We start from the raw sequence: 15,164 nt of genomic DNA on the forward strand, positions 1-15,164 counted from the left end.
GTGGTTTAGGAGGATTTTTAGATAAGGAATTATTTCGGGAGTTCATGTCATTCCTGGTGCTGATCTTTAAGCAGTGTTAGGGTAAAACTGAGCAAATTGGAATAGAGTAAAAAATCAGTTATTTAATATAGCTTGCACTGGTTTGTTAAATGATCAGGATAAACTTTTCAATGGATAATGGTCCCACAAGTATCTGTATTCCCTCCCCAAGGATGGTTGGACAATGTGCCCATCTCAGATGGTTCCCTGGGCACAGGCAAGTTTAGTTCCCAGGACCCAGCCTGACCCCGTGGTATTTTGGGAATTCTCACCCAGCCACACCACCCCTGGGCTCCATCACCGCTGTTGCAGCAGGAGAGGCCCTGGGGGTGCTCCAGTCCCACTGCCATCCCAATCCCACCTCCCTGGGTGGAGAAAGCGAGACCTTCCTCGGGGCTTCTCGGGCTGGTCCAGCACCAAAGGCACAAGATCGGGATTTTGGGATGTGCCCTCCCCAAGTCAGAGCAGACAAATCCCCCTTTTCTGCCCAGTTTGGGACACTCCACAGGCACATCCCAGTCTCAGTAGGGAATGTGAGAGCCAGGAACTTTCCCATGGTCCCACAGAGGGTTTGGGGCAAGATCTGGGATTTTTTAGCACTGGAGCAGCTGGAGCAGCTGCTGCTCTCACTTTATTTTTCATCATTATGAATCTCAACTATCCTGGGTTTCTACCAGATCTGATAAGAGAGGAGGAACTTTGAATCATCTGCAATATTTGATTGATTGGCTCCAACTATTTTTGTTTTAACCATTGTTTTCTTTTCTCCTGTTTGTTTTCATTATTTGGGATGACAACACCGAGACTCTTCAAGGAAATAAATCTCTTTTGTGTGTAAATTTGAACCCTGCTAAAAAGCAATCTCTTTTTTTTTTTTTTTCCACTGGGAAGGAATTTCAAATGACAAGAGCAGTTCCATGAGCACATCCTATTTTGTTTTATTCCAAATCAACTTGTCCAGTGAGCACAATGCCCCGGGGCCCTCTGAGTGGAAGCAGATGGGAGCTGCCCTGGGGAGATGCCAAGCTGGAGAAGCAGGAGGTGATGTGGGAGCAGGGATTTGCCCTTGTCCTCCCTCACTGAGTGGGCAGCAGGAGCAGGAACATCCTGGTACCCATGGAGAGCTGTGATCCCAAACTGTCACACCCAGTGGGGTGGCTGCACCTACAGCCAGGATCCTGAAGGACTCAGGGCATGGGATGGAGCCCCTTTTTTCCTGGATTTGCTGCAGATCCATGTTGAATTAAGCTCGGGGTGTTCAGATGGAAGCCAGAGCTGCAGCTGGTCCTTGGGGACAAACAAGGGGTGGTTGGAATCTGCTCGGCTTCAGGCTGAGCTCCCTCGAGCTCCAGGTCGTGGATCTGGGTTTTGGTTTAAACCTCAGCAGGAGGAAATGGCCTCCAGTTCCACCAGGGAAGGTTTAGGTTGGATATTAGGAAACATTCCTTCAAAGCAAAGGTTGCCCAGCCCCAGCACAGCTGCCCAGGGCAGTGCTGGAGTCCCCATCCCTGCAGGGATTTAACAGACACCTGGATGTGGCCCTTGGGGACAAGGTTCAGTGGTGGCCTGGGCAGTGCTGGGGGAGGGTTGGACTTGAAGGTCTTGAAGGTCTTTTCCAACCTGAACAGTTTTATGATTCTGAAAGACTTCCAAATGCCACAAGCAACGAAACCAACCCCCAGTTTTACCATTAATTGCCTGATTTCCTTCTTCTTTTTTCCTTTGGACAAGGGCCTGGAGGGACAGGACAAGGGGGAATGGCTTCCCACTGCCAGAGGGCAGGGATAGATGGGATATTGGGAAGGAATTCCTGGCCGTGAGGGTGGGCAGGCCCTGGCACAGGTTTCCCAGAGAAGCTGTGGCTGCCCCTGGATCCCTGAAAGTGTCCAAAGCCAGGCTGGATGAGGCTTGGAGCAACCTGGGATGGTGGAAGGTGTCCCTGGGGGTGGAACGAGATGGGTTTTAAGGTGATTCCAATCCAAACCATTCCGTGTTTCCATGATTCCCAGTTTACTTTTCAGGCAAGGCAGCAAAGGGGCAGCCCTGGATTGGGGGGATCTGCTTGTCCTGGAGCCCTGGGGCAGAGGAATGGCTGGGTGAGGCAGCACTTGGGTCACAGCTCAGTGGTATTGGAGGAACACAGGGCTGCCCTGGGGCCATTCCCAGTTTCTGGGCTGTGAAAGATGGATCAGCCACTAAATACCTGCTGGCCTGGCATTTAGGAGGAGACTGAGCCCCTCAGAGGGGTTTCTTCCTAAGCACTCTGTAGAGATCCTGCCTCTGACTCAGCCTCATTCCCTGGAAGACTTTTTCTAGGAGGAAAAACCCCAATTTTTGGTGCCAGCTGCTCCAAACCAGCCCCAGAGCACAGGGGCTGCAGCGGGGCGGGCACGGCCCTGCTCTGCCCACGGCTCCCTCTGGCTCCAGGGGTGCCAGGGGGCACTGCAGGGATGGGATGGGTGCCCCCGGCCGTCCCTGACCGGCTCCTCTCTCCCAAGGCCGGGTGACGCTGTCCAACGTCTCCGAGAGGAAGGACAACATGCGCCTGGGGCTCAGCCTGGCCACCAACCCCAGGGACAGCAGCTTCCTGGTGAGCCACTCGGGGGTTTGCTGGGGGGTCTCTGTAGATCAGCGTGGAAAGGCAGGAGGATGCTCCTCTCTGGTTAGATATCTATTTTATATATATATATAAATATATAAAATATAGAGATATAAATATAATAATTCATTTATATATTTATTATATATAAAAATACATATTATTTTTATTTATATATTTATTTTATATATATAAAATATATATTTTATATATATCTATATATATATAAGGAGTTGGTCTTCACTGATTCTTGTAGGTCCCTTCCAACTCAGAGTACTCTATGATTCTATTTTATATATATGTGTGTATATATATAGCATTTTATATATTAATTATATGTATTCTATTATAGATAAATATGTATATTATATATTAATTGTATCTATCCTATTATATAGAAATATAAATATATATATATGCATGATAGAATGTATAATTCATATATTTATATATTCTATATGAATTGTATATATCCTATCATATATAAATAGAAATATATATGATAGAATATATAATTCATATATTTATATATATTTATATAATCTATATATGTTTATGTATTATGTATGAGTTGTATATATCCTATTATATAGAAATAGAAATATATATATGCATGATAGAAAATACAATTCATATATATATATATACAGTCTATATATGTTTATTTATTCTATATGAATTGTATATATCCTATTATATATAGAGAGAAATATATATTCATATGCGTAACAGATTATAGAATTCATATATTTTTATATATCCATATATGTTTATTTAAACGTATATTGTGTTTTTATGTTTACATTTTAATATACTTATATATTAAATATAATTTTATATATTATAGATTAATTTTATATATAATAGATTAATTTCATATATATTGTACTATGTATAAAAATATAAATATACGTACACACATATTTATAACAATATAAATATACATACAGAGAGAGGGACACATATACACACAGCGAGATATAGATATATATAGATAGATATGGATAGATATAGATATATATACACATACACACATATATATATTTTTATTGTGGACTCTCCACCCCTGGAAGTGTCCAAGGCCAGGTTGGACAGGGCTTGGAGCCACCTGGGCTGGTGGAAGGTGTCCCTGCCCATGGCAGGGGGTGGCACTGGATGGGCTCTAAGGTCCCTCCCAACCCACCCCACCCCACAATTCCTCGTTTCATGCTCCAAAGAGTTCCAAACAAATCACCTTCTACGGGGAAAAAGGTGCTGCAGGAGAGGACAACCCATCAAGGAAGAGGTGCCAGTTTTAACCCCATCCCGATTTTCCCCCCAGGCCTGCAGCCCCCTCTGGTCCCACGAGTGCGGGAGCTCCTACTACACCACGGGAATGTGCTCCCGCGTCAACTCCAACTTCAGGTTCTCCAGGACGGTGGCTCCGGCTCTGCAGAGTGAGAACCCAGTGCCCTCAGCTCCCAGCCCGGCTCTGGAGGCAGAGGGAGCCTCCAGATCCCTGATCCCTCCGGCCCCAGGCAGAAAACAAACCGTGTCAGGGATTGGGAAAGGCAGGAGAGCGGAGGAAGTGGCTGCAGGGAAGTGATTCTGAGGGGGTCACGTCCACGGACATCTGGGAAACATTTCCCTCCTGATTGACACCCAAGGAAGACAAAAAATACCTTCTTCTTCCGAAGCCAGGGATAAAAGCATCCAGAATATTTTATCAGAAGGCAAAATAGGGAAAGAATTCGGACTTGGCCGCACAAAACAAAGCTCTCATTGACTGGGAGCAAAAGGGGTTGGCCCGACTTTGTACACTGGGAGACGTGATTTTATTTTTGAGGTCTTGAAAAAGCTCCCTGGCTTTCCTGAGGCTGGGATGAATTGCAGAAGCCCGTCCTGCACTGTCAGGGCTCCTGGAAGCTCCTTTTCCCAGCTGGGCAAAGGATTTGATTCCCAATCTCCATCACCCCTCTGGTGTGGATTAATTCCCGTGGAATAGAGAGAGGCTTGGGAAAATGGGACTTTGGGGTGATCCAGGCAGTAGAGGCAGAGCCCACCACCAAATTCTCAGTGTCACTTCCCTCTTCATGGCCAGCAGGTGTTTTAGCCCTTCTGCAAAGGGTAATTGGGATTTTGGGGGGGTTTAGAGGGTGTTATCATTTAGTAAGTGGGATGCAGGGGGTCAGCTCCTTTCCCTGGTTTCCAGGGTGAGACTGGGATTGGGATGGCGACACTCAGCCAAGGACCACAGTGATGGAGTGACCCATGGTGGGTGATACAAATCTATTGATTCTCTAACCCATGAAAGCCCCAGAAAAAAAGCAACTGGTAAATGTCTGTCAAGGGGAAATTCAGCTTCATCTGCTTTTCTGCCCCTTTTCCAAGCGGTGTTATAAAATGTAAGCAAAGCAGAGACGATGCTGAGCAATTTTCCCCACTGAAAACCACTCTGCTGCCTGAATCCTTCGTGGCTCGTGCTGCAGAGCCGAGCCCTGGGGTCCTCACTGGGGTTTCTTGGCTGCCTCCTCACTGAGGATTTAATGGGAAGGGAGGAAATGCCCGGCTGGTGCTGGCTGGGAGAGCAGGCAGGGCTGAGCAGTGACTCAGGAGCAAGGCATGGGCTGTGGGGAGAGCAGGGGCCGGATCCTGCTGCTCTTTGAAGTGTGGAATTATGTTAGACCGGATAAAAGCCCGAATCTGAATCAGAGAAGATGTCACGGAGTGTTATTCTTAGGAAGTGATCCCATTTTTGCTCAGCAGAGAGGATTCTTGTGGCTTCTCTCCACCTTGCTGGAGCCCAGAGCTCTTTCTGAAGGATTGAAATCAGCTTTACTTTCAAATAAATCATCAGAGGAAGTACCTGGCTGGGAGGGAAGCCGTAAATCTCCCCTTCACGAGCACCACTGAGGTGTCTCAATAACAGCCTGTATTTTCCACAGGATGCCAGACCTACATGGACATCATCATCGTTCTGGATGGATCCAACAGCATCTACCCCTGGGTTGAAGTCCAGCACTTCCTGATAAACATCTTGAAAAAGTTTTATATCGGTCCCGGACAGATCCAAGTAAGACCCTGCACAACCTGTGTGTCCCCCTGTGTCACACAGAGTCCCCCAGCCCTGCTTATGGGGCTTCTCAAGGGCCCTTTGCTGGAAATGTGGCCTAATTTGGCACAAAACTTGGGGGGGTTTAACTCATTCCATGGAAATAATTCTCCCATTGATGTCCCCAAATGAGAGCTCACACCTCACATCCCGACAGGCACAAGGAGGATGAAACCCTATGGAAATATAGGCAGCATGTTCCATGTGTGAAGAGCTCCCCATCCTCTTCCTGTTAGTAATTGTGGGCTGATTTGGGCAGGGATTTGGGCTGGAATTTGAGCAGGGGTTTGGGCTGATATTTGGGCAGAGATATCCCCCACAATTTGCACAAACAACCCCAGTTTGGTCCCACCAGAAATGCTGTGAGTCCACGCTGGGGCATCACCCCAAACCTTCAGAGCAGGGCAGGGGTGAGAGAAATAAAACTGAGCCTTTTTAGTGGTCCCAGAGAGGGAAATCTGGGGCGAGTTGGGACAGAAAAATGGAATTTTAATGGTGGTGGTTGTGTGTGGTTGACAAAACTTGTTGTGGGGGGGGTTGTTGGCATCCTTTGTGATATTCCCTTAATCCCCAGGTCGGAGTTGTTCAGTATGGAGAAGATGTTGTCCATGAGTTTCATTTAAATGACTACAGGTCTGTAAAAGACGTGGTGGCAGCTGCCAGTCACATAGAGCAGAGGGGAGGCACAGAGACCAGGACTGCCTATGGGATAGAGTTTGCTCGGTAAAAACCTTTCACCTTCTTCTTTCACAACCTTTAAATCACCATTTCTTCGCCTTCCCTCCCCCTGCCTTCACTTTTCCTCACTGCTCAGAAAGTGGGCGATACCACCAGGCTAAAAATACTTTTGCAGAGGGGTTTGGTCCTCAATTAATGCTTTAAAAACAATGCTCCATAAAACTGCTCTGCCCCCAGTTGGAGCTGGAGCAGAAGGAGGGAGCAGAGGAGGCTCTGGAATTGTATCCTCTTTCTGAAAGCACACAGAGCTGAGCTCTCAGCCCCCAAAATGCAACCCCAGGCACTGTAGGGTAGCCAAGAACTTGTTGCAGCCATGACCCACAGCTCCATCTCCTCCCTTGTCAGGGACAAGCCCCTGCTCCTGCTTTTTTTTGCCACATCCCAACCAGTTATTCCTGTTGCAAATTGAGGGCATTTTCACAGAATCATGAAATCATGGCTGGAAAAGGTGTCTAAGATCAACTATTGACCCAGTGCTGCCACTCCCACCACTCACCCACATCCCCCAGTGCCACATCCACCTGTCTGCTAAATCCCTGCAGGGATGGGGACTCCACCACTGCCCTGGGCAGCTGTGCCAGCGTCTGGCCACCCTTTGGGTGAAGAAATTTTCTGTAATACCCAACCTAAACCTCCCCTGGCACCACTCGAGGGCGTTTCCTCTCGCACAGTTTTGCTGAATTAAGGCCCCTCTCCTGCGAGAAGCCACCTCCACCCGTGGAAAAATCCTCTTTTAACATCCTGAAACATTTCCTGATGGTCCTGCCCTACCCTGAGGGAGGTTCAAGGCGGGCAGTGGGGTGGTGCCAGCGGGCAGGGGTGGCACCAGGACCCTCCTGGCAGGGCTGAGCAGCCCAGGGCATCTCTTCACTTGCAGCTCGGAAGCGTTTCAGAAAGGTGGCCGGAAAGGGGCAAAGAGAGTAATGATTGTCATCACAGATGGAGAGTCCCACGACAGCCCAGACCTGGAGAAGGTGATCGAGGACAGCGAGAGGGACAATGTCACCAGATACGCGGTGGCGGTGAGTGGGGGCACAAACGGGCACTGAGGGGCTCCAAAAACCTGTAAACCCCAACACGACCCCTCCCAGTGTGTCCCTAGGGATCCCTGTTGCTGCTCCTGCTTTTGCAGTGGGATGGGATGCTCAGCTCTGGATTCAGCTGCCGGAGCAGGTCAGGGCAAGGCAGGACCCCCAATTGCACAGGGGTGTCCAGCCTGGAGGAACTGCAGCAGCTCCAGGGTTCGGTCCCACAATGGGACAGGTATCAGATGTCAAGGATGGGGAATCCTTCCATATGACCACCCCTCAAGGGCTTTGGGATGGTTCTATCCATCGTGTGAAAATTGCAGCTGTGGCTGCCCCTGGATCCCTGGAAGTGTCCAAGGCCAGGTTGGATGAACCTGGAGCAACCTGGGATAGTGGAAGGTGTCCCTGCCCAGGGCAGGGGGTGGAACAGGATGAGCTTGAAGGTCCCTTCCAACCCAAACCATTCCAGGATTCTGTGAAACTCAAAGTATGGCCCACCATGAAACTGGATGGGATCAGCTGGAATCACATCCAGTGGAATTTTCAGTATCTCCAGGGATTATCAGGGCTTACAAACCCCTTTTCTTGGGGTGTCCCTGCCCATGGGAGAGTTTGGAACAAGATGAGATATAAGGTCCCTTCCAGCCCAAACCATCCTGGGATTGACGAATCCATGAAACCCCCTGAGTCCTGGATTTCTGTCCCAACCCAGGTCTTGGGTTATTACAACAGAAGAGGAATCAACCCCGAGGCCTTTTTGAACGAGATCAAATTCATAGCGAGCGACCCCGACGACAAACATTTCTTCAATGTCACGGATGAGGCAGCGCTCAAGGACATTGTGGATGCTCTGGGAGAAAGGATATTTAGCTTGGAAGGTGGGTGATGCTCCCCCCTGACACCTCCCAGCCAACCCAGGCTGCAAATGTGCTGTTCATCTTCTGTTTGCTAAATTTGGCAGAGTCGCATTGGGGGTTGCCCAATATCTCTTCAATACAGAACCTAAAATCACACTTGGAATGGCTTCATATAGAAAGAAATATCTTTATTTTGAGTGGTTTGCATCCCTGGAGTGTCAGGAGCACAGATCCCTTCTCCTCCAAAGGACACCCCTCATTCTGGGCACAGCAGCTGTGGTGGCTTTGGCATTTATAGCAAACCTTGGAAATATGGGAATAATGTTGGGGTTGCTGGTTTATTGGCTGAAATTAAAGATCAGGAAATATTTCTGTGCTAAATGTCAGCACCTCAGTCTGCCTTGTGACAAGTTTGTCGGTCTCCAAAACTAAATTTATCTAAATTTCATAGGAAAAGTGCAGCCTGGGATGAGCCATTGAAACAAAAGATGGGGTGCTTGCACTGGAAATTAAACATCTTGGGTTTGGGGGAATTTGGGTCAAACCAGTTTGACCAGTTTCACAAACTCTCCACCAGTTTGCCAGTCCAGCCAGCCTGATGCTTCCCTGCGGAAGAGCTTCCCTGAATGAGAAGCTTCTCCCAGTTACAATTATGAAGGAAAAAACCTCTGAAATCCACATTTTTGTGTGATCCTGCAGCTGGGAAAGGGGAGAACTGACACCACAGCAGAGCTCCCAGTTCCTGTTAACAGCAGGAGTTTGGGTGATTGGGGTGACCTAGGGAGAAATAGGATCATAAGAAGGACATGGGGGTGCTGGAGCTGCTGCTCCAAGCCCCTCTGCTCTGGAGACCTGGGATTGTTCACCTGGAGAAGAGAAGGCTCCAGGGAGACCTGAGAGCCCCTTGCAGGGCCTAAAGGGGCTCCAGGAGAGCTGGAGAGGGACTGGGGACAAGGGATGGAGGGACAGGACACAGGGAATGGGTTCCCACTGCCAGAGGGCAGGGTTAGATGGGATATTGGGAAGGAATTCCTGGCTGGGAGGGTGGGCAGGCCCTGGCACAGGTTTCCCAGAGAAGCTGTGGCTGCCCCTGGATCCCTGGAAGTGTCCAAGGCCAGGTTGGACGGGGCTTGGAGCCACCTGGGATAGTGGGAGGTGTCCCTGCCCATGCCAGGGGGTGGGACTGGATCAGCTTCAAGGTCCCTTCCCACCCAAACCATTCCATGGTTCTGTGATTGAAATTTGTGTCAATTGAGCTCCTTTGTGCTCACCCCACCCCAACCCACCAAAGATCCCCCCCGGAAACAAAACTGTCCACTAAACACGAATTCCCTTTTGTTTTTTGAAGGAACCAACAAGAATGAGATCTCCTTTGGCCTGGAAATGTCCCAGACTGGATTTTCATCCCACGTTGTGGAAGTAAGAGAGTAAATGTGGGGTTTTGTTCCTCCTGCCTTGTGCTGTTTGTCACCACCCTCTGCAGGGGGGAGATGGGGATTTGGGGCAAATTAATAATTATGATGTTCAATCACTCCCACGAGTATAAACTGCTCCTCCTGATGCCACAGAGGCTTGGGAAGGATGTCCTGGGATGTGGAGGAAAGCACTTGTCACTGCAGGGGGATGCTCAACTCCCCCACCCCAAAGGCTCTGGCAGGGCCCAGAAAAAAGCCACCAGGGAATTCTGTCCAGGGGTTTTCCTAGGGAGGAAAAGCACTCTGAAAATATACAACTAGGGCTGAAGTGTCATTCCAGCAGGTGGAAAAAACTCCAGCTCTCCAGGTGTGCTTTGAGGAATGGTTTCCTTGGTCTGGATGGGAAGGGAGGGGGGGAACTGCCTCCACCTGGCAAGAAATCCCCTCAAACTTCCCCTGCTCTCCCACAGGACGGGATCCTGCTGGGGGCAGTGGGAGCCTACGACTGGAATGGAGCTGTCCTGAAGGAAACCAGCAGTGGGAAGGTCATTCCCCTGAGGGAATCTTATCTCCAAGAGTTCCCGGAGGAGCTGAAGAATCACGGGGCGTATTTGGGTAAGAGAAGGGAATGAGGCCGTGCTGCCAGGGGGGAATTCAGGATTCTGTGCTTAATAATGGGAAGAGGAGGATATTCCTGAGGTGACTAATGCCACTGTGGCTCTGTGCCTGGGATCCCATGGGTGTGATCCCTCGGGGATGCAGCACGGGAGCATCCTCACCTGGGAAGAGCCCGGCTCCCACCCTGGTGTGCAGCACAAAAGGGATTCAAATTCGGGAACAGCTGAGCCACAGCCAGCCCGGGTCATCCACAGAACTTCCTGGAATGGTTTAAAAGCAGAGATGGAATTTCATGCCTAGGGAGGAAATACCTGCTGGGTTAATCCGTTCCATGTGTGGCTGCAGCAAAAATATCCGCCTGCCTTGGAAAACGAAGCCTCTCTCCAGAGCTGTGGCTGCCCTGCAGGGTGGGATGCTGGGGGGTCTTCAGGGCTCTTCCCTGGGATCACAGGCTGCCTCTGGACACGTGGGACATCCGTGGGGTGACAGCAGAGTGTCCCCCTGGGGTCCCAGTTGTGCTCAAGGGGTGCCCATGGCAGCGTGTGGGAGCTCAGCTGGGCTCTGTCTTTCCCACTGGCTGGAGTGAGAAATCCAGGAATATTAAGGAAATGCTGGTCCATCAGGACCTGGGGGTTTCAGAGCTGATGCTTGGCTTAGGAGTATCCCCCAAAAAGGGGAATATTTAGGGAAACAGGGACCCCAAGTTAGGCCTGTGACCAGGAAAAGGGGGTTGTAAACCCCAATAATCCCTGGAGATACTCAAAATTCAACTGGATGTGATTCCAGCTGATCCCATCCAGTTTCATGGTGGGTGAAACTTTGAGTTTCATAGAATCCTGGAATGCTTTGGGTTGGAAGGGACCTGGAAGGATCCATGACCAGGACCACCTTCCACTATCCCAGGTTGCTCCAAGCCCCGTCCAACCTGGCCTTGGACACTTCCAGGGATCCAGGGGCAGCCACAGCTTCTCTGGGAAACCTGTTTCACTTCTAACAGTTTAAGTCGCATTTAAAACTTGAGCGTGAAGGTTCAGAAACCTGGAGCTGGGGTTGAAAACCAGGATTTTGCATCAGCAAAGCCCTTCCTGCCTGGTGTTCCTGGCACTCGAAGGATTGGAGCAGCAGAAGCCCCGCTCCCGGCACTCAGCACCCCACTGGGGTTTGTTTGACTTGTGTGACCCCTGGAATAAAACACTTTAAAGTCCAGGAATTGGATTCACCTTGGATGAAAGAAGGATTTACACGGGGTTTGCCAGGCAGTGCCAACACTCCTGGCACAGCAGTGCTGCCCAAGGCGTGGCAGCACCTGAGCAGGAGTCTCAAAGCCCAGGGTCGGGGCGCTGCGGTTGATCCGGGTGACTTTATCCTTGGAAAAATCTGCATTTCTAAGCTTCCTGCTCTGGGAAGTGGCCAGAGCTGTGTCCCCAGCTGGGGGCTGATGGAAAGCAGACCCTGGGAGCAGGAGCTGGGAGTTCTTACCCTGTGCCCACCCCCCTCCCAGGTTACACCGTCTCCTCCGTCGTTTCCACCAAGCACGAGCGGATTTATGTGGCGGGAGCTCCCAGGTTCAACCACACTGGGAAGGTCATCCTCTTCAGCATGCACAGCAACAGGAACCTCACCATCCACCAGGCCCTGAAAGGAGAGCAGGTAATGCCAGCCAGGAATGCTGCACTGATTTATCCCCATGGAAAAATCAACCTTCCCCTGTCATCTTGCGAACTGTCCCGAGGGTGTCCTGGCTGTCGCTGCACCCACAGCTCCAAACCGTGGGGCTGGAGCAGTGGCAGGGCTTGGAATGTCCCCATGAGGGAGGGTGGCATCACTCCCACCCTCTCCTGTCTCCTCCAGATCGGTTCCTACTACGGCAGCGAGATCAACTCCCTGGATGTCAACGGCGACGGCGTCACCGACGTGCTGCTGGTGGGAGCCCCCATGTTCTTCAGCGAGGGCAGGGAGAGGGGCAAGGTCTACGTCTACACCCTGCAGGAGGTATGTGGCAGCACCAGGGGGTGATTTGGAATAGGAGGTTAGCCTTTTGGGCACTGTGGTGGCAGCTGTGTCCCCTTGTGCCACCCCCCTTGTGCACCCGCTGGCTCCCATCAAACAACATCCCCGCTGGTGGTGCCAGAGGTGCAAAATGAGGTCCTGCTGCTCCCAGCCCCCACAGGGCTCAAAACAGGGGCTTTGCAACATGGTGTGTCTCGGGAGAAACATCTCCATCCACTTTACCCCCCACAAACCTATTCCCTCCAAGGGCACCCAGAGGCTGTGCCGGGCACGGGGCTCTGGGGAGCAGCAAGGTCGCTCTCTCTGCCATGAGGACAGGACATGTGCCACCCCTGTCCCCTTTCCTGGTGCACTGGGGCAGGACCAGCTTTCCTGCCACCCTCAAATCTGACTCAAAATCCAGTTTCTGAGCCAAATCCATGAGGCTCTGGGGGCACCTGGGCAGCAACCAGGTCGTGTTCTACACCCAAGGGTGCAGAGCCCACCCCAAGCAGTGAGGTCCCTGTACCTAAACCACGCATTTGATGCAATTATTTATGTAGGATGTTATAAAAAGGAGGCAAAGCAGACATGGGGCTGGTGTGGGGTTCAGGGGCTCACCCCTCCCCACAGAGGTGTCCCACAGACATTCCCACAGCCCCAGCAGTGCTCCCACCTCCTTCCTCGGTGAAATCCCTCCCACGTTGATTAACGTCACTCCCGTATTGATTCACGCATCTCGTTTGCTTGCTTTGAGGGGCTCCTCCTCTTGCCAGGCTGCTGCTGATGGTTTTGGGGTTGTTTTGTTCCCTTTTCTCTCTGGCTGGCCCCGCAGAGCCGCTTTGTTCCCAGTGGAGCCCTGGTGGACCTGCAGAGTTACCAGAACTCGCGCTTCGGCTCCTGCATCGCCGCCGTGCCCGACCTCAACCAGGACAGCTACAACGACCTGGTGGTGGGGGCACCCTTGGAGGACGAGCACCAGGGAGCCATTTACATCTTCCTGGGCTTCCAAGAGACCGTCCTCAAGAAGTACAAGCAGGTGCTTCCTTTGTCCTGGTCCTCTTTGTCATTTATGCCCACTTTAAGGGCTGATGGAGCATGAGCAGTATTGAATTGTTAATTGTTATGGCCAGATATTTCCTCTTCTGAGACATCCAGGACAAAGCATTGGAATTCAAGGCCTGGAAGAGGCTTCCCAGGGCAGTGGTGTAGTCACCATCCCTGTGGGTGTGGCACTTGGGGACATGGTTTAGTGGTGGCCTTGGCAGTGCTGAGGGAATGGTTGGACTCAGCAGCCTTAAAGGGCTTTTCCAACCTGGATTATCCCATGATTCTATAAAGCATGCTTGAAATTAGAGGTGATGCTCAGCACTCAGTGCAAGGGATTGCTATAGATTTATTTATTATTGATAAATAAATACATAAATAAAGAATTTATTGCTATTTACTCGTTTCTCACACTTGTGAGAGACAGTAATCACACAGAGTGAATTCAGCAGAAATCTCTGGATGGTGTCTCCAAAGAGAAATTCTCCCAATCCCTGGAAATTTACGGTTGGTGCAATCCCTTGGATCCTTCAGCAGCGTGGTGGAGGCTGGCATGGCAAACCCTTGGCAGGAGGGGATGTTCCAGCCTGGACTGTGCCCATTGCTTTTCAGAGGATTGCAGCTGCTGACCTGGCTCCAGGCCTGATGTATTTTGGGTGCAGCATCCACGGGCAGCTGGACCTGAACGAGGACGGGCTCGTGGACCTGGCCGTGGGCTCGCTGGGGAACGCGGTGCTGTTGTGGTGAGCTGGGCCCCCCTGGGCACCCTCTGCCCAAATCCCACCGCAACCTTCTCGTATTTTTCCAGGCAAAACTGATTTCCCAACAATCTGACCCCCCTTTCCACAACAACAACCCCCTGTCTGGTGGGAGGGTCTGTGGGGTTTCAATTTTCGCTCTGAGGTTTCAATCCTGTTGGGCCCTAGAAAAATGCCAGAGGGTTGTTGGTTGTTTTTTTTTTGCACTGAATTTCATCATCTCCAGGGGTTCATCATTCTCCAGGAGTTTCAAACCAGCCAACTGATTTGTGGTGATTTGCCCAGGCTCCCTCTGGCCTTATTTTAGAATAACAATTGAATATTTTCAAACATTGATTAGTGTTTGGAAAGTCCCTTGAAGTTGTTGAGACAGAGGGTGGCTGTGCCCAGCTGAGGTGGGCCACCCTGGGGTGCTGTGTTCACACAAGGGGCCTTTGCTCTTCCTCAGCACCCTCTTGACATTGGGCAAAAGAGTGAAAAGGTGTGAAAAGTGCAGATCTGGAGGTGTGGGGGACTCATAGGGTGAGGGTGACGTGCCACAGCTCATCTCTCCACCTGTTCCGATCCCACAGGTCCCGGAGCGTGGTCCAGATCAACGCCAGCATCCGCTTCGAGCCCCCCAAGATCAACATCTTCACCAAGGACTGCAAGAGGAACGGGAAGGACGCGACCTGCATGTCGGCCTTGCTCTGCTTCACCGCTGTCTTCCTCTCTGCCCGCTTCCAGACAGCCACTGTGGGTAAGGGCACGGCTGTCCCGGGGCACAGTCCCAGCCCGTGCCTTGGTTGGGTCTCCAGCCCCAAGGCAGCACCCGGAGTCTGCCAAGGGAAACCCTTTTGGGCATTGGAATGGGCTGCCCAGGGAGGGGGTGGAGTCCCCATCCCTGGAGGTGTTTAAGGACAGACTGGAGGTGGCATCAGTGCCAGGGGCTGGGTGACAGGGTGGGGCTGGGCCAGAGGTTGGACTCGATGATCTCAGAGGTCTT

General features: G+C 50.9%; 1 protein-coding gene across 1 annotated transcript in view; it reads left to right on the forward strand.

The window, feature by feature from the left end:
* Positions 1 to 15,164, forward strand: part of ITGA11 (integrin subunit alpha 11) — a 47,086-nt gene that overhangs the window by 18,645 nt on the left and 13,277 nt on the right. Inside the window, exons 4-16 of the mRNA XM_017830271.1 lie at positions 2,538 to 2,629; positions 3,960 to 4,074; positions 5,563 to 5,690; positions 6,304 to 6,452; positions 7,345 to 7,489; positions 8,208 to 8,373; positions 9,701 to 9,771; positions 10,238 to 10,382; positions 11,887 to 12,035; positions 12,237 to 12,377; positions 13,210 to 13,413; positions 14,034 to 14,164; positions 14,752 to 14,918. Of these exons, the coding sequence (XP_017685760.1) occupies positions 2,538 to 2,629; positions 3,960 to 4,074; positions 5,563 to 5,690; positions 6,304 to 6,452; positions 7,345 to 7,489; positions 8,208 to 8,373; positions 9,701 to 9,771; positions 10,238 to 10,382; positions 11,887 to 12,035; positions 12,237 to 12,377; positions 13,210 to 13,413; positions 14,034 to 14,164; positions 14,752 to 14,918 (1,803 nt within the window). The remainder of the gene's footprint in view (positions 1 to 2,537; positions 2,630 to 3,959; positions 4,075 to 5,562; positions 5,691 to 6,303; positions 6,453 to 7,344; positions 7,490 to 8,207; positions 8,374 to 9,700; positions 9,772 to 10,237; positions 10,383 to 11,886; positions 12,036 to 12,236; positions 12,378 to 13,209; positions 13,414 to 14,033; positions 14,165 to 14,751; positions 14,919 to 15,164) is intronic.

This window comes from Lepidothrix coronata, unplaced genomic scaffold (assembly GCF_001604755.1).
Source record: "Lepidothrix coronata isolate B3197 unplaced genomic scaffold, Lepidothrix_coronata-1.0 Scaffold176, whole genome shotgun sequence".
Classification (NCBI taxonomy): Eukaryota; Metazoa; Chordata; class Aves; order Passeriformes; family Pipridae; genus Lepidothrix; species Lepidothrix coronata.